At 46.5% G+C, this 19,551-nt stretch overlaps 1 protein-coding gene across 12 annotated transcripts in view; it reads right to left on the bottom strand.

Annotated features, from left to right (window-relative positions):
* The window catches only part of LOC144608370 (rap guanine nucleotide exchange factor 1-like), a 126,515-nt gene that overhangs the window by 88,029 nt on the left and 18,935 nt on the right, over positions 1-19,551 (bottom strand). For all 12 annotated transcript variants that reach the window (XM_078426049.1, XM_078426050.1, XM_078426054.1 and 9 more), the window contains exons 2-3: positions 6,937-7,079; positions 4,972-5,150 (exon numbers count right to left, since the gene is read on the bottom strand). In XM_078426049.1, coding sequence (XP_078282175.1) covers positions 4,972-5,150; positions 6,937-7,079 — 322 coding nt within the window. The remainder of the gene's footprint in view (positions 1-4,971; positions 5,151-6,936; positions 7,080-19,551) is intronic.

The raw sequence follows: 19,551 nt of genomic DNA, 5'->3' as shown, positions 1-19,551 counted from the left end.
GCGATGTCGCTCCCTGGACCAATCCCCATGATCGCGTTCACACGTGACCTCGCTGGCCAATCCGAGGGTTCGACGACCTGGACCATTCTCTATGGTCGCTACATGACCCCCCCCCAGAACCCGAGGTGCGGAACCTAGCAGGGAGCCGGATTTCGCGACCATAACGAGTACGGAGAGGGACAGCCTGAACCACAGGAGCCGGGGGTTCCGGACTTGGCGGAACAGCCGGAACGGGAGGTCCTGGAGGAACTACCGGAACGGGGGGTCCTGGAGGAACTGTCGGAACGGGAGGTCCTGGAGGAACTGTCGGAACTGGGGGTCCTGGACTGAGCGGAACTAACGGAGGTCGGCCTCTCCTAGGGGTTTGACCGACCAGGACTGGTTGATCCGGATCCAAATGTGCAGGTTTGAGCCGGGACACCGAGACGAGCTCACTCTTGCCGCACATGTCTAAGGTGAAGGTAGCCGTTCCCTTACGCAAAACCCGGAACGGCCCTTGATAGACCCTCTGCAACGGGGCGCGATGGGCATCTTTACGCAGAAAAACAAACTCACAGTCCTTCAGGGAAGGCGGTTCATGTACCATGGGACACCCATGACGTGAAGTTGGAACTGGGGCCAGGGAGCCCACCCGTTCCCGGAGAGATGCTAACACTGATGGGACTGTAGGCAGCTGGTCTGAAGGGTCCGGAAACAAATCTCCGGGTACTCGAAGTGTCGAGCCATATACTAGCTCTGCGGACGACGCACCGAGATCTAGCTTAGGAGCAGTCCAGATGCCCAAAAGAACCCAAGGGAGCTGGTCTACCCAGTCCGGGCCTTCAAGCCTTGCATTGAGGGACGCCTTACGTTGGCGGTGGAACCTTTCTACGAGTCCATTTGCCTGGGGGTGATATGCAGTAGTGGGTTGTAACTTGGACCCGTACAGTTCTGCGAGCGCGGCCCAGAGGGACGAAGTGAACTGTGGCCCTCTGTCAGTGGTAATAACTGCCGGGACCCCGAAACGAGCTACCCAATGAAGGGCCAAAGTCCTAGCACAAGACACTGACGAAATATCAGACAATGGGAAAGCCTCTGGCCACCGGGTGAACCGATCCACCACCGTGAGGAGGTGGGTGTAGCCCCGGGAGGAAGGCAAAGGACCGACCAAATCCACGTGGATGTGGAAAAAACGAACAGCCGGGACCTCGAAATCCTGTACGGGGGGGCTGGACATGGCGCTGGACTTTAGCGGTCTGACAGGGAACGCAGGAACGCAGGCAACCCGCTACCTGTTTCCGTAGGCCATGCCAGACAAACCGAGCTGCTACCAAAGCAGAGGTGGAGCGGATGGACGGGTGCGCCAGCCCATGAATGGCATCGAAAACCCGGCGCTGAAGGGAGGGCGGTACTACCGGCCTGGGACGGGGAAGAGAAACATCGCACCAGACTTTTGTGCCTTCTGACCCACAAGCTACCTGGGCCAACTTCAATCCCGAAGTGGTGGACTGGTATGCCGAAGCGGTATCCGCTAGAAGCTGTGCCTCCGCAAGCTCTTGGGGATCCACTTCGCAGTCCACCGCCGAAATAGGGGGAAAAGCAGGTCTAGACAGGGCGTCAGCAACGGCATTAAGCTTACCCGCGACATGACGGACATCGGTGGTGAATTCGGAGATAGCAGTCAGGTGCCGCTGCTGGCGGGCCGACCATGGGTCAGACAATTTGACAAAAGCAAATGTTAATGGTTTATGGTCCGTAAAGGCCACAAATGGGCGGCCCTCAAGGAAGTACCTGAAATGACGAACAGCTAAATAGAGGGCCAAAAGCTCTCGGTCAAATGCGCTATACTTCAGCTCAGCCGAATTTAGTTGCCGGCTGAAAAACGCCAAAGGCTGCCAACGGCCACCGACCTGCTGCTCCAGAACCCCGCCCCCGCCACGTCAGAGGCGTCAACCGTCAGGGCCGTGGGGGCGGAGGGGCTCGGGTGGACCAACATGGTGGCGTCTGCCAAAGCTGCCTTGGCTGCTGTAAAAGCCGACTCTGCGGTCGGGGACCATATCAACTCTACCGGGTTCCCTGTAAGGCATTGGAAAAGCGGGCGCATGACTCGCGCAGCTGCCGGGACGAACCTATGGTAGAAATTAACCATGCCTACGAACTCCTGTAGCCCTTTTACTGTGGTGGGCCTAGGAAATGCCCGGATAGCCTCCACCTTTTCGGGCAAAGGGGAGGCGCCGGCAGGGGTAATTCTGTGCCCTAGAAAATCAAGAGCAGGAAGGCCGAATTGACATTTGGAGGGTTGGATTGAGCCCGTGGTCTTGGAGCCGCTGGAAAACGGTCCGCAAGTGGGCCTGGTGTTCCTGCACTGAGGTGCTGGCAACCAGGATGTCGTCTAAATAAATAAACAAAAAGGGTAAACCCCGGCCCACGCGGCCCATCAGTCGTTGGAAAGCCTGTGCCGCGTTCTTTAAACCGAAAGGCATACGCAACCATTCAATCAACCCGAACGGAGTAATCGTTGCGGTTTTCTGTATGTCCTCCGGTCGCACCGGGATCTGGTGGTATCCTCGCACCAAATCGATTTTGGAAAACACCACCGCTCCTTCCAGCCCAGATGAAAAGTCCTGTAGGTGCGGTATGGGGTAGCGATCAGCCGTGGTGACAGCATTGAGACGCCGATAATCGCCACATGGTCTCCACCCCCCAGATGCCTTGGAGACCATATGTAACGGCGAGGCCCACGGGCTGTCAGACTGACGGACAATTCCCATTTCCTCCATCTTCCTGAACTTCGCCCGTGCCACCACCAGTTTGTCTGGCGGTAGTCTCCTGGCCCGAGCGAAAACGGGAGGGCCTTCGGTGCGGATGTGATGTACCACGCCGTGCTTGGCCAAAGGCGTGTCAAAACGTTGAATGAGCAGCTCTGGAAACTCTGCCAGAATCTCAGCGTACGAGTCGGGGGCCGCGACGACGGCCTGGACAGTAGGGCTGGGCGAGGAGGCGATTGTCGGAGCGACGTGCTCATCTTCGGCGGAGGGTCGGAGGTCGTTACCGCGGACATCAGGGACCAGTGAAAAAGCCCAGAGAAAATCTGCGCCCAGGATCGCTTGTTTGACGTCGGCTATGATGAATGGCCATTCGTACGTGCGGAGGCCTAACACAAGGGACATCTTCCGTATACCGAAAGTGCGAATTGGGCTGCCATTAACCGCGATGAGGGTGGGACCTGTCTTACCCGATCTGGTTTTAAGGTCGGTCGGCGGCACTATGCTGACGATGGCTCCCGTGTCCACCAAAAATTCTGTGTCCGTGAATCGATCATGGACATAGAGGCGCCGGTTCTGGCCAATCGTAACTGCCCCTATGTACGATCGGCCGAGGCATTTCCCGCGAAGGTACAAGGCAAACGGCAGTTGCGGGATTCGCTACCCCATCGTAGGTGATAATAGCACCAGCCGCGCTTGTGCGGATCTTTTTGGCGGGCTTTCGGAGAATTGGCGGGAGACGTGGCGCCATCTTGCCGTCGCTGTGGCGTGGTCACTGATGTCGCGACCTTGTGATCGAACCGCTTGCCTTGTTTTTTGCCGCTATGAGCGCGTCCGCTCTCGCTGCATATGCTTCGGGGTCCTTAAAAGAACAATCCGTGAGCAGCAGTCGGACATCCTCAGGAAGTCTCTCGCGGAATGCCTGTTCGAACATAGGGCAATCCGTATGCTCACCGGCTAGCATCATCATTTCGGACATGAGGACGGAAGGCAGTTGGTCTCCAAGATCCGGTAGGTGCAGAAGTCTTGCCGCACCACCATGCTTATTAAACCCGAAGATTCGCAGTAATACTTTCTTCATGGCCTCGTACTTGATTCACGATGAACCGCATTATGCGCTTGGTCGTGTCCGGCGATAGAGCGCTGACGAGGTAGTAGTACATCGTGGATTCGTCTGATATCTTCTTTATGTGAAATTGAGCTTCGGTGTGGATAAACCAAGCTTGCGGTGCGTGCGTCCAAAACAACGGAAGGTGAACGCTTTCCGCGCTTAACTCCGGTGTGCCCGGTGCGGTCATCGTCAACGAGGCGTCGGGTTCCTGCTTAGTCGGTGATCGTCCAGATCACGTCGGGGTCACCAATATGGCGAGTCCGAAAACTTGTTGGTTGTAAAGGAAGTTTATTGCAGCCGCAATATTCGAATACAGAGTTAAACAACAAGGTAAAGGACAACCATCAAAAACTTACTGTCTTCTTCGAAGACTTCGCCGAACTGGCTATTTCGGGCGCCAAACGCGCACATGACATCGCTGGCCAATCAGCAATGTCGCTCCCTGGACCAATCCCCATGATCGCGTTCACACGTGACCTCGCTGGCCAATCCGAGGGTTCGACGACCTGGACCATTCTCTATGGTCGCTACAATGCGATCAACAGTTTAACTTCCCACACCACAAAAATGAAGATGTTCAATTATCAGCAAAACACAAATTACTGGAGTAACAAGTCAGGCATTGTTGCTGTTTCAATAAGATTAATAGGTATTAATGGCAAAATAGGAATGTTTTATATTTCATTTTCTTCTCAAAGGGAGAAAAAATGGTACAATGCAAGGGAAAAACAACACTGGACAATAGTTATTGTCTTCAGATGAAATGGATTTGGAGCAAGCTACAATTATACTGGAATAAGTACATAATTTGCTGACTAATTCATTATACATTGGTCTTTAGTTGTAGATAATTGTTTCATATTTTTTAAATAGCAGAAGCACAATCGCTTCACAATACCATTGAGATATTAACTGAGTAATCATTCCATTGCTTAACTACTTATTGGATGTTGTAATTATGAAAGTCAAGTTAAAGAATTGCATTATAAAGTTGAACATAGGAATTTACAATGAAAATGTTGACACAAGTTCATCCCATTTGAACCGTCTTGTAGAGCACCAATTTGTCATAGCAACCCTAGAACATCAATTCTTGAAGCCATGTTACTTATTTACCTCTGTTGAATGCGAGGGTCCACTTGTACTAGTGGCAAGATGGCTTCAAGCACTTTGCTGGCTGATCCTGGCAACATCTCCAGCACCTTTTTGTCAATTACCATTTTATCCACAATGGTTTTGAAATAACGCAGTGCACTAACCACTTCCTTCTCTTGCTCCTCCAGCCGGTTTAAAGTCTATAAAAAATAAATTGAAAGGAAAATGAGATTCAGAAACAGTTGGCACTGTGCATGAAAAGGTAGCGGAACAACCCATTTGTATTTAACTCACATTTTAATACACAACAGTTTAACTGTATTCATATACTTTTAGTGAAATATAGTTGCTTTCCTGATTTTACTCTCGTAAAGTCCAAGTGGATAATAAACAAACACATCCATCAACAACTTGCAATCTAAAAATGGCACCCAATTGCAAATTGTTTCAGGTTGAAAAATTTGCTGCTGCAGCATCGCAGACATTAATTGAAGGAAACCTGAAAACTAATTGGTACTGAACCTTTGAGAGGGAAACCACTTCGACTGGTATCACGGCAACAGCATGTTGACTCACCGAGGACAAGATTTTTTCAAGTCCTGACCAGGGCCATTGTCACAGATGGACTTTTTGTTTGGTAATTTCTTCTGGTTGAAGAACTTGTATTTGTGATAGGCACTTATTGGTATAGTACTAAATATTCTTTTTCTGCACCTCCATGAGCCTTTAGCACTCAAAAGCACTTTCTTACTCCTTCAGTACTACCATGTTATGCAGGGGCTGCATTCTAGAAAGCCATCCAGTTTGCGATTTTCCGAAATGTGTTCTTTCTTTCAGCCATTGAATCCATGCTATAATGGAGATGTATTCATAAGGAACAGTAATGCTCCCCCAGGTGCAAAATCTAGAAAAGGGAATTCTGATTGTATTGTAGGCAGACAAGAAAAGAGAATAGTTTTAATCAATTAGAAATAGATGTTACATTGTTTGAAGAAGTATCCATAGCTGCTATGAACCCGGTCCTGCTGAGCCGGATGGTCACATCGCACAGTCATCCGGCACAGATCTACTTGCACTTTATTCTGTCTTAAAACTGTTACAATTTGTTTAGTTGGGTTGTTGTTGTTTAAATTAATTAAATTATTGCATCGTATGGGAGGCGCATTTCGAATCTCGTTGTACCCATGTACGATGACAATAAGGATATATTGTATTGTATTGAATTGTATTGTAAAAAAATATATCAACAGATGAGATTGCCTTGTCAGTTTCAAAAGCAAATCCCTTAAGTGGCCTCCTGGTGTGAACCAGTAGCCGATGATCCATGTCCTTGGTAAGCTCGTTCACTTCTCTGTACACATTGCATGTTATTTTTGCATCTTTATAAATTCCAGAGGAGCAAACTTTTATTTTTCATCTCTAATTTTTTTGGTGGTGATTTGTGAATTCCCCATTGGCGACTTTCCGAACTACCATAGGACGGGATAACACTGCAATATTCTGCTCAAGAGCCATCAGCTTTAGGATTTAAATGATTTACAAGTTTTCAAATCACAATCAAGAGAAACACATTCTCCAATCACTGGACCAATTTGCTAATTTCCTTGTTATCTTAGCTGAACCTCGCATAAGTTCTGGCACAATAATCACACGCTTGCATAAAAAAACCTAAATCTGGCAAAGACAATGAATGTAGCAGTCAGGTCTATCAGCAACAGGAAATGCCTTGCTGCTGACCAAATAAAATGGCAGTCTCAGCCGCAAAGCCTGAATTAGATCTAAAATAAATTAGCACCAAATAAATGAGACTAAATTTAGAATACTCTTGAGTAAAATTTCTGAAAAAAGCAAATTTGGTAACCTTGGATTGTGTCAACAGAATGTGAGGATCTCACCATTAACAAGCCTACCCTGTTGCTTGATGTTACATTTTAAAGTAAGCAGAATCCTCCGTCCTCTGCAAAATGCATAAAATGGGAAACTGACCTTGTTCAGAGGCTTTTCTATAGTGGTCTTAACTGTTGTTTCCACTGGTTTTCCCTTTTTTGATGGAGTCCGTTTTATTTTTGGTGAATGAAATTTGTCTTTTAACTTCATGGTGAAAGAGCTCAGGTGGGAGCGTTGGGAATCTGGAAAAAAAAGGCACACAATGAACAAAAGGTGTCCCACAACAGTTAATTTTAAGATAAACTAGACCAAGTGGACCCGTTGGGCCCAAACCTCTCCTGCATTGGTGCAGCACCCTGTCCTCCCCCCTTCCCCTCTCTCCTCAACCCCCCCTCCCCTCTCCCCTCCTTCCATCCTCCCCTCCTTTTAAACTTAAAAATGTGAATAACTTTAAAAATATAACACCGATTTCAATAAAACTACTTGCATTATCACTAAAGTGACAATGGTGAGTAAGTTGGGCCTAAAATTGTCGCGCTATCATGTACCGTTTTGGCTGAAGTTCAGTCACAAACAAGATAACAAACAAGAGTTTTAGTATATAGATGACTCGCTTACAATCTATATATATATATATATATATATATAGATTGTATATATGTATGTATGACAAAGATAGCAGTCTACAACACTTGTGTCAACTGCACACTGCTGTATGGCAGTGAGACATGGACTACATATGCCAGACTGGAGAGAAGACTCAACACCTTCCACCTTGGAAGCATCCGCCGTATCCTGGGTATATCCTGGCAAGACAAGCGTGTCCAACGCCGAGATTCTGTCTCGCGCTGACCTTCCGAGTATGTACACTCTACTCGGGCAGCGCAGGCTGCGGTGGCTGGGCCATGTCCACCACATGGTGGATGGCCTTATTCCAAAAGACATCCTCTATGGAGAGCTAACATCTGGGAGGAGAACTATCGGCCGCCCCCAGCTACGTTACAAGGATGTCTGCAAGAGAGATTTGAAGGCGCTCGACATCGATGTGGAGTCCTGGGAGAGCCTTGCAGGTGACCGTACGAGGCGGAGAGGTACCCTGAACTAACATCTCAAAACGAGGGAAGACAAACTGATGAATGCAGCGGAAGAAAAGCGGGCATGCAGAAAGGAGCGCAGCAACTTCAACAAACCAGAGACCACACACAAATGTGACCTTTGCGACAGAGACTGTCACTCCCGCATTGGTCTCTTCAGCCACAAGCGACGCTGCTCTAGCCGAGGTGTGGAGCAAGCAGCCAACTAGGATGCATCACCCATGGTCAGCCATGACCGAGGGGGCCCAAGATAGATAGATAGATAGATAGATATATATATATTTGTACAGCCAAAACGGTAAACCATAGCGCCACAATTTTTATGCCACCTTAATCACCACTCTCCTGCCGACTGTTAAAAACTAATTTTATTCAAATTGGTCGTATATTTTTTAAGTTAGAGAGATTTTAAAGCTTAAAACTTTCATTTCTAAACACATTTTTCAAAGTGCTGTGCGCACGACGTCACCATAGGGCATGCACGGCCTCTCTCTGCACGAACAAGATGGACGCCGTTAGCTCACAATCAAAAGCTCCCCTCTCCTCTCTCCCCTCTCCCACAGCTCGGCTGGGCCACAGCCGCGGACACGCTGTCGCCTCTTGAGTAGTCCCAGCTCGGCCAGGCCAGAGCCGCACTGCCCCGACTCGAGTACTCCGGTGCTCCCTCCTCCTCCCTGCACGCTTGGTAAGTGACTTTCGCCGCCAACGGCTCCCAGGAGTGGGCGTGGGGGGGGGCAAGTGGGTGGAGGGAAGGGTGGCGAGTCAGTGGAGGGAAGGGTGAGGGCGGGGGGAGGAGAGAGTGGGGGAGGCGAGAGGGCGGGTGGTGGGGAAGAGTGAGAGTGGGGCTGGGGGAGGAGAGAATGGGGGGGTGGGGAGAGGAGAGAGTGGGGGAAAGGGGGGTGATGGGGAAAGGGGGGGTGGGAGAGAGTGAGTGGGGGTGGGGAGGGTGGGAGGAGGAGAGAGTGGGGGTGGGAGGGAGAGTGGGACTGGGGTGGCGGCACTGGGCCGAGGTGAGTGGCACCCTCTCCCCATCCCGGTCTCCCCTCGCCCGCCCATGACCCCGGGGGACACTCCCCGCCCGGCAACGGGCTTCGTCAGTTGGAGAGGGTTGCCGGGCCCACAGGATTGTCAGTTGGGGGAGGGTTGCCCCAGGAAAGGCCCGCAGGGTTGATTTGGACCCAACGGGTCCACCTCCGTTTAGTATTGATTAAAAAGGGTGAAAACAGGCCATTGATCTACCGTTCCATGATGCTAAATCAAAGGAAATTAATCACTGTTTTCTGTGTGTTTGTTCTATTCCAGCAGGGAGTACCCAAGCGAATAACTTGGCAAAACGGATCACTGCACGATTCAGGAGGAAATCTGAGCCAATCTTGGGCAGGATTTATACAATGAACAGGCTGAATTCTGCAACGTCTGGTGGTCAGAAAACTAAGCCATTAGCACCACAGCCAGAAATGTTTGAAAATACCATGTTTTTCTTTTTGCAGACCACTCATTTCATTTCCTCCTCAACGTTAATACAAGGTGTGTGTACACTGGCAACAAAGATTTAGAAGCTTGAACTAAATGGATTGACTCAGCACTTGGTGTTTAAACAATTAGAAACAAATCTGGCTGCTTGCTGCAGTTTTCATTTCTGGAGCCAAAAGCCACATTTGTTATTGTGCCCAACACAATGCACATGCAAATCATTGAGAGATAGTACCTCTAATCAACCAAATCCATTATTGAAGTCATTGTTGAAATCAATGGGGTGGAATAATCTTTGACTAATTGTTTGTTACTTGTAAAGTAATGAACCAAAAAATGTTGCACAGGTTTGAGGTGACCCAAGGAGGGGATTACCAGAATGAAGGACAATTTTATTTCTTACAAAGAAGATCATCTCAAGAAGTGGCTGTGAAACATCCAGGTAGATTTTAGTTAAGTTCCAAACATTTATTATAAAAAGTCATCTGCGACATAATTATCAAAAAAATATTCACTAAGCACCAAAGGAGATTCATGTAGTGAAGCTATTACGCAGATGCAGATTAAGAATTCCAATTACAGCACAATTTTACCTCAATTAGGACATACTCTTGAGTATTTGAATCAACAATAATAGGCCATTATACCATCCATATATTGAGTGTGCTATTGATAGATTTAATTTTTCTGCCTATAAGTCATAGGTGAGGCCTTTGTTGAAATTAAACATACAATATTATTAAAAAAGTGTACATCAGTGGAGGTTAAGTAAAAATGACAACAATGAACTCATGAATACAGAGCAATACGGGTCCTTGAATGAGTTAACATGCGAAAAAGACCACCATTAAAGTTGGTGCTGCAAGCTGTTATCTTGTCTGGATCCTAAAAATGATTTGAATGATCAAGGTAGCCAAATTGAAATCTTGCTCACCAGCCATCTGGCATTCATCTGCTTCTTGCCGCCTTGTAAGTGTTACCAGATGGGCGTGGACCCGTTGGGTCCAAATCTCTCCTGCTGGCCCGGCAATGCTCCGTGCAAACCTCTCCTGCGGGCGTGGCAACCCCGTTGGGTGCAAGCCCCTCCGGCAGGCCCGGCAACCCTCCCACAATTGACGATCTGTGGACCCGTTTCCGGCCGGGGAGTGTCCGCCGGGGCAGTGGGCAGACGAGGGGGGGAGAGGAAAGGAGAGAGGGGGCCACTTACCTTGGCCCCGAGCAGCCATCGCGTCGGCCAGAGCAAGCTGTGGACCCGTTGGGTGGAAACTTTTCACTGTTCTGTAAGTTTTAATGAGGTCCTCCCTTTTTCTTCTAAACTCCAGCAGGTGCAGGTCCATCATTGGCTAGCCTACTCTTTCCTGGGATCATCCTTTAAAACTTCCTCCAGTCTCTCCCCAGAGCCAGCACATCCTTCCTCAGATATGGTGCCCAAAATTGCTCACAATATTCCAAGTGCGGCCTTACCAGCGCCTTAGAGCCTCAGTATTACATCCCTGTTTTTGAAAATAAGCCCAGCTGCCAGAGCGGCTTTCAACAGACAATGGAACCGTTCAATCAAGCCGTACGCTTGTGGATGATACGCAGTCGTTCGGGTCTGCTTTGTTCCTTAGAGGTCGGTTAGTGTTTGAAACAGCGCAGACTCGAATTGCGGTCCTCGGTCTGTTGTGATCGTACTTGGGACCCCAAAGACCGAAATCCATCGGTCAACAAAAGCACGGGAGTTTGTTCCCGCTGAAATGTTGATGACTGGGAAAGCATCTTGCCATCGTGTGAACCAGTCTTCACAAGTGAGCAGATATGTGTAGTTTCTTGACGGTGGGAGTGGGCCGACCAAGTCTAGGTGCACGTGCTTGAAACGGGTGTTCGGTACAGGAAAGTCACCGAAAGGCGTCCTAGTGTGCCAGATCTTGGATTATTGACACGGTAGAGAAGTCGTCGCCCATAATCCAACGTCACGCTTGATGAAAGGCCAGATGAAACGTTCAGAGATTAGTTTTATCGTAGCCTTCTTGCCCAGATGTGATAAGTTGTGCAACATGCTGAAAACTTCTCAAAGCATCGTCCTCGACACAAACGGCCATGGTTTGCCAGTAGAAGTGTCACATCTGATGGTTTCTCTCACGTCACTGATAGGTACATCTTCCAATTTGGGGGCTGCATGCGTCCAGTGGTAATGGATAGGATCGGGATCAGTATACTGTACGCGAGCCATGGAATAAAAATCGATGAGTGCGGCCGCATTCAGAATATCCATCTCCAGTCTTGATAGGGCATCGGCATCCGGATTTGCTTTTCCTTGAATGTGCCTGATGTCACTGAAGAATTGCAGAACGAAGTCCAAGTAGCAGATTTAAGCGCATCGTACGGCGTCATTTCTTCAGGATTAAGGAGCACGTCCTCTACTTCCCATGCTATCTGCTCTGGAAGACGAACTTCTAGGAACCCAAATTTTGTCCGTTGGCTCGTGACATTGAGGGAGTCTAACATATACATGTTGCAAGTGAAGTTAAATATGTTCAACTTCATCTGGGACACAAGCACCTATCTGCTGACAAAAAAGCCTGGCTTCTGGACTTTCAATCCAGAAGAATTATCTAATAGAAATCATATTCAGATAATTCAATCTTTACACTATTAAAATATATAAATCGTCACTAACACAAGGCAGCTATATTTTACGCATGATTGAGATGATTGAAAGCTTCAAGTTCCTATGAGTAAATATCACCAGCAACTTGTCCTGGACTAGCCATATCGAAGCAATGGCCAAGAAAGCACACCAACACCTCTACTTCCTTAAAAGGCCGAAGCATTTCAGCATATCCCCAACAACTCTCACCAACTTCTACAGATGCGCCATAGAAAGTATTTTATTCATAGCATGGTTTGGGAACAGGTCCATCCAACCGCAAGAAATTGCAGAGAATGTGGACGTAGCCCAAGCCATCACACAAACCAACCTCCCTTCCATTCACTCCATCTACACTTCATGCTGCCTCGGTAAGGCCACATAAAGGATAAATTTCACCCCGGTCTTCTTCCCCCCGGTAGACTCGGCGATTCCAGCGGCTGCGGGCTCTGACCCACGGGGGCTCCGGCCTCACAGACTCCACCGGCTGCGGGCTCCGACCCACGGGGGCTCCGGCCTCACAGACTCCACCAGCCGCGGGCTTTGACCCGCAGGGGCTCCAGCCTCGGCTACACCGCAGCGTCTGCCGCAGCGGTCCGCCAGGAAGTCACAAGTTTCTTTCCAGCTATGTGTGACTTTGACTCAGCATCAGGAATTGTATGTTGCACACGTCACCCTCAATTTGTTAAGTGGGAAAAGACTGCAATTAACAGGATTTGCACAGCTAGTCTTAGCATGTTGGATCTCACAGGACAATGAGGGAATCAACAACTGCAGCACAGATCTAATTACCCCCAAACCACCTGTGAATCACAAAATTAAAAACCTACTACAGCATCCCTAATTAAAAACAAAATGTGCAAAGCTACAGGTAGTTGTCATGATATCACACCAAAAGAACTGCAGAACAAGATATTTGTCTTCAGTTTACAATAATGTATTTTAAAGAAGCTATTCAAGAACAATGGGTGCGGAATACAAGTATTGATTGCATAAAGTAGACACCAAGAAAAAAATGAAATCACAAAGTATTTGGACCTACACCAATATAGTGTTGATGCACCCAAAAATGATTAGATACATACCCACTCAATTTTACTCATTGATGTTTTCTACCTACAGCAAATTTGATTGAAAAGAATGGAATCTAAAGTAATACATTTCAAATTTAAGAAAGCATTAATGTAGCTAGTGATTTTAATCTGAAGATAAACTCTACAGCAACTTCTTATTTCAGAATATGGCTGCAGAATAACCTCAGAAATGGCAGTCGAGATATAGTTCAACAATTGAATTTTCTCTTCGCGCTTATGGAGGATAGCAAAAGTTTTTTTAGGTACGTGAAGAGGAAAAAAATAGTCAAGGCAAATGTGGGTCCCTTGAAGACAGAAGCAGGGGAATTTATTATGGGGAACAAAGAAATGGCAGACGAGTTAAACCGTTACTTTGGATCTGTGTTTACTGAGGAGGATACACACAATCTCCCAAATGTTCTAGGGGCCGGAGAACCTAGGGTGATGGAGGAACTGAAGGAAATCCACATTAGGCAGGAAATGGTTTTGGGTAGACTGATGGGACTGAAGGCTGATAAATCCCCAGGGCCTGATGGTCTGCATCCCAGGGTACTTAAGGAGGTGGCTCTAGAAATAGTGGAAGCATTGGAGATCATTTTTCAATGTTCTATAGATTCAGGATCAGTTCCTGTGGATTGGAGGATAGCAAATGTTATCCCACTTTTTAAGAAAGGAGGGAGAGAGAAAACGGGTAATTATAGACCAGTTAGTCTGACATCAGTGGTGGGGAAGATGCTGGAGTCAATTATAAAAGACGAAATTGCTGAGCATTTGGATAGCAGTAACAGGATCATTCCGAGTCAGCATGGATTTACGAAGGGGAAATCATGCTTGACAAATCTACTGGAATTTTTTGAGGATGTAACTAGGAAAATTGACAGGGGAGTCAGTGGATGTGGAGTACCTCGACTTTCAGAAAGCCTTCGACAAGGTCCCACATAGGAGATTAGTGGGCAAAATTAGAGCACATGGTATTGGGGGTAGGGTACTGACATGGATAGAAAATTGGTTGACAGACAGAAAGCAAAGAGTGGGGATAAATGGGTCCCTTTCGGAATGGCAGGCAGTGACCAGTGGGGTACCGCAAGGTTCGGTGCTGGAACCCCAGCTATTTACGATATACATTAATGACTTAGATGAAGGGATTAAAAGTACCATTAGCAAATTTGCAGATGATACTAAGCTGGGGGGTAGTGTGAATTGTGAGGAAGATGCAATAAGGCTGCAGGGTGACTTGGACAGGTTGTGTGAGTGGGCGGATACATGGCAGATGCAGTTTAATGTAGATAAGTGTGAGGTTATTCACTTTGGAAGTAAGAATAGAAAGGCAGATTATTATCTGAATGGTGTCAAGTTAGGAAGAGGGGATGTTCAACGAGATCTGGGTGTCCTAGTGCATCAGTCACTGAAAGGAAGCATGCAGGTACAGCAGGCAGTGAAGAAAGCCAATGGAATGTTGGCCTTCGTAACAAGAGGAGTTGAGTATAGGAGCAAAGAGGTCCTTCTACAGTTGTACCGGGCCCTGGTGAGACCGCACCTGGAGTACTGTGTGCAGTTTTGGTCTCCAAATTTGAGGAAGGATATTCTTGCTATTGAGGGCGTGCAGCGTAGGTTCACTAGGTTGATTCCCGGAATGGCTGGACTGTCGTATGTTGAAAGGCTGGAGCAATTAGGCTTGTATACACTGGAATTTAGAAGGATGAAGGGGGATCTTATTGAAACGTATAAGATAATTAGGGGATTGGACACATTAGAGGCAGGAAACATGTTCCCAATGTTGGGGGAGTCCAGAACAAGGGGCCACAGTTTAAGAATAAGGGGTAGGCCATTTAGAACGGAGATGAGGAAGAACTTTTTCAGTCAGAGAGTGGTGAAGGTGTGGAATTCTCTGCCTCAGAAGGCAGTGGAGGCCAGTTCGTTGGATGCTTTCAAGAGAGAGCTGGATAGAGCTCTTAAGGATAGCGGAGTGAGAGGGTATGGGGAGAAGGCAGGAACGGGGTACTGATTGAGAGTGATCAGCCATGATCGCATTGAATGGCGGTGCTGGCTCGAAGGGCTGAATGGCCTACTCCTGCACCTATTGTCTATTGTATCAAAATGAATATGGTTAACAAGAATACAACATCACGAGTCAAAATTGCAAAGAGCCTCGGATGAGATAAAATCACAAATTTACAAGTAAAAGGGCAAGTAAAACAGTATGAAAAGGATGAATGCAATATTTATTGTTGTAAATTTAAAATTAGATAGTTTTTCCCCCTCCTAAGTTTAGGAACCTACATTGAAGGCGATTTCCTTGTTCAACAGGGGATGTAATTGTCTACATGAATCAACCATCCATGAATGAATACCAGGATCCAGCAGTAATACAGGATTTACTATCTGTCTCTCCCTAAATTGCTTCTGATCTACAAGAAACTGGCAGTACCTCTGTTTTTCTTAGGAGCCACTCCTCCTTCTCAAAGTTTCAAAACACCTTTGCTTGGAAATCAATTGCATATTACTGATCTCTGCCACTCCCCAACCCGCACTTAACATAACTGAAATAATTTCTACTCTTTAAAACACCAACATCTCTCACCCCCACTGGTTCTGTGCAATTGCGCACGAGACAGAAAATTTACCCAGATATTTCCTGCAGTTATCCACAGGAATTAATGCTTATATCAGACATCAGAACGCACAGATGAAACCCACCAATTCAGAGAGAATATGCAGAGAATTCCACACAGACCAGTCAGGATTAAGCCAGTACTCCAATCTCAATGGCAGCACAATGGTGCAGTTAGTGAAGACGTGCCTCAGTGACAGAGACCCACGTTCAATCCTGACCTCAGGTGTTGTCTACATGTAATCTGCGCGTCCTTCCTACAACCCTGTGAGTTTCCTCCAGAGGCTTTAGTTTCCTCTCGCATCCCAAAGAAATGCAGGTTAAATGCAGGTAAATTGTTCCTTCACAAAGGTGGCGCCTGTCTGTGGCGAAAAGCTGCCAGCAGCACAGCAGAAAATCTTCAAATATAGTAGTTCTCAGCTTACCTGTATAAAAGAAACAGCAGAAACCAGCACTGTAACTGACAAGCTGCTAATGCATTTAAACACAGCAACGGAGCTGCCGACTTTAAGGGAATTCCCGATCGCAGGGGAATCCCCGACCTCGCGGAAGATCGCAGGAACAGTAATACAGTACCTGGAAACATTGGGAAGGCCTCCATTGCCTCCGGAAATGTGAAACGGCGGGCAGGACTATAAGTCAGACTGAAGCGCACGGGACTACGACCCCCTCTCCCAACCATCCTACTGGCCAGCGTTCAATTATTGGAAAATAAAGTGGAGGATTTAAGGTCAAGGCTGATTTATCAAAGGGAACTGAGGGAATGCTCTGTGCTGTTTCACAGAGATATGGCTCACCCCAGGTCCCCAGACTCAGCCATCCAGCCTGGAGGTTTCTCTATCCATCATTCTGTCTAAGTCCTGCTCTCTGTACCTGGAACATCTGACGAAATGTCACTCCTTCTACCTCCCAAGGGAATTCACCCCCCCCCCCCCCCCCATCATCCTGATTGTGGTCTACATCCCACCCCACGCAGACATCCATCTAGCACAGGAGGAGCTGCACGCCATAGTCAACAAGCACCATTCAGCGTACCCTGAAACCCTTCGTAGGAATACATTTTTGGTTGATATCCAACTCGAGTCCAAAATACAGGCTCCAACCCTGTGACCAAATTTTAATGTCAAGTCATACGTCGAGAAACCAGAACTGTTTCCTGTGATAACTGCACTCCCTGCACACTGTGGCCATTAGCAGATTACATCTAGAAGAGCGAAGCCTTAGTGCATTTACAATTAGCTGATCAGGTCTGGCCTGGCCCAACAAGAGCTGAAGGATTCAAATGATTTGATAACAGATCCAAACCCAAACTCAACACTTTGCCAGGTACCTCTGAGCAGCTCTAATCTGCGCCTCATGTTTCCAATGGTTTCCATGCTGTATGGCTCGATGACTTAATAGACACGATGCCTTGCGCTCATCAACTTATTTGATTACCTATCCAAACAAGTTATCAAAGCGCTTATAAGACACGATCTCCCACGTACAAAACCATGCTGACTATCCCTAATTGGCCCTGTTCATCCACATGGATTCTTATCCCTCAGAATCCTCTCCAGTAACTTACCCATCACATATGTTAGGCTCACTAGTCAGTGTTTCTCAGACTTTTCCTTGCAGCACTTCTTAAAGAGAAGCACAACATTAGCACCTCACCAGTTGTTTAACGACGATTCATATATCTCAGACAAGACTCCCTCTATTCCTTTTCTTGCTTCTCACAGCATCCTCGGATATATCTCATCAGACCTGGGAGGTATATGTACCTTCGTACATCATAGACGTCCAGTACCTCCTCGAACGTAATATGGACTGTCTTCAAGACATCTCCAATAACTGTCCCAAGTTCCCCTGCCTTACTAAAACAGAGGTAAAAGCAGAGGTGAAATACTAATTGAGGACCATGCGCATCTCCTGCGATTCCACCCATAAATTACCACTTTGGTTTCCTCTCTAGTCTCTAGACTATTATCGCTCTAATTAACATCTTTCCTTAATCCAACATTAGCTCCGATTCTCTTCTCACAGATGCAGCAGATTCCAGCATTTGCTGTTTTAATTTCAGATTTCCAGCATCCGCAGTTTTATTGATTTTCCCAGTCTGTAACACCCAGTCAATTGCACTGACAGCAGATGCAGTACCGACCAAATTGAATGAAGTAATTAATGCAAACATCACAAGGCCCAGTTGACACAGCATTCAGCACAATTGCTGTACCAGTTGTTTAGTGTCATCTCCAGTTTTTATACCTGATCAAATGGCAGGTTAATAAACCACTGGATTTAATGAAAATTCAGGTAGCTTTGTCACCAATCTCAAACCACTACTATTTCAATTTAATTCCCATGCACAAAACCTTTCTAAACCAAACAATTAGCTTCAGTATACGAGAGACCACAATATAAAGTAATAAATCTCAGAAGACTCTTTCCGAGTACTTCCTCAGAACTCAAAGCAGAATGTATACACCTGGAGATAGAGAGAACGGAGAAAAAAAATTGGAGATAACTTGATTTGGAGAAAATGCCTATTAGGTAAATTAAATCAAGCCATGTTAAAATATATAGATGGCAAAAACTTGGCAACTAATCCATCTCTCATAGATCTTCATCAAAAACTGTGTATTTAATGCTGTCAAAAAAGCTTTTTAATGCTTTAGTTCCAACACATATAAACTGCTGTACACATGCCAGTTCTTCCATATTGTTTCAAACCTTTAATTCATCACCTCTTTTTTCTGGAATGTTAATATCTGATCTCCAAATACACATCAGAACATTCTATCCAGACACAGATCTAGAGTATAATTAGAGAATCTGTAACTGCATTACCAGTCCTTTACATGGCCCAAACAGACACACATGAAAATTTCACACATCTTCAGTGAAAATCTAATTATAACATTATATAAGCAACTTATGAAATTCCAGAACATCATTCACAAGGTGACAAACCAAACCAAGCCTCACTGTACGGTCAACATTTTAAAAATTATCGTCACCATAATACATATCGATACTTTGTGAATCTTGGAAGAGCATATGTCTACCTGACGGCTAGAAATAAAGTTATATTTAGACTCTGTAAAACACAAATCTCAAATGGACACATGATAAATATCTTAATTTCCTGATAATTATATTTAAAAAAACACTGAGAGTGCGCTGAATACCATGGGATCAAGAGAACCAGCTACCAACATGCATGGGTATATAAATACAAATAGTATACCATTGCATCCATCCAAATTGACTTTCAAACATTCATGAAACAACGTCATTAAAATTAATGATAGACACAAAATGCTGGAGTAACTCAGCAGGTCAGGCAATATTTCTGGAGAAAATGAATCGATGACGTTTCGGGTTGGAATCTTCTTCAGAACCAAAATGTCACCTATCCATTTTCTCCAGAGAAGTTACCTGACCCGCTGAGTTTAGTTTAGTTTAGAGATGCAACGTGAAAACAGGCTCTTTGGCCCACCGAGCCCACACTGACCAGCAATCTCCGCACACTAACACTATCCTACACACTAGGGACAGTTTACATTTATAACCGCGCCAATTAACCTACAAACCGGTACGTCTTTGGAGTAAACCGAAGGAAACCGAAGATTTCGGAGAAAGCCCATGCAGGTCACGGGTAGAACATGCAAACTCCATACAGATCGAAGGTATTTATTCACAAAATGCTGGAGTAACTCAGCGGGTCAGGCAGCATCTCAGGAGAGAAGGAATGGGTGACGTTTCGGGTCGAGACCCTTCTTCAGACTGATGTCAGGGGGGCGGGACAAAGTCGATGTTCATACCACATAACATCGGTGATCGCTTCGC

The sequence above is a fragment of the Rhinoraja longicauda genome, chromosome 31 (assembly GCF_053455715.1).
Source record: "Rhinoraja longicauda isolate Sanriku21f chromosome 31, sRhiLon1.1, whole genome shotgun sequence".
Lineage (NCBI taxonomy): Eukaryota > Metazoa > Chordata > Chondrichthyes > Rajiformes > Arhynchobatidae > Rhinoraja > Rhinoraja longicauda.
The sequence above is the reverse complement of the archived record's forward strand: the minus strand, read 5'-3'. Positions and strand labels throughout refer to the sequence as shown.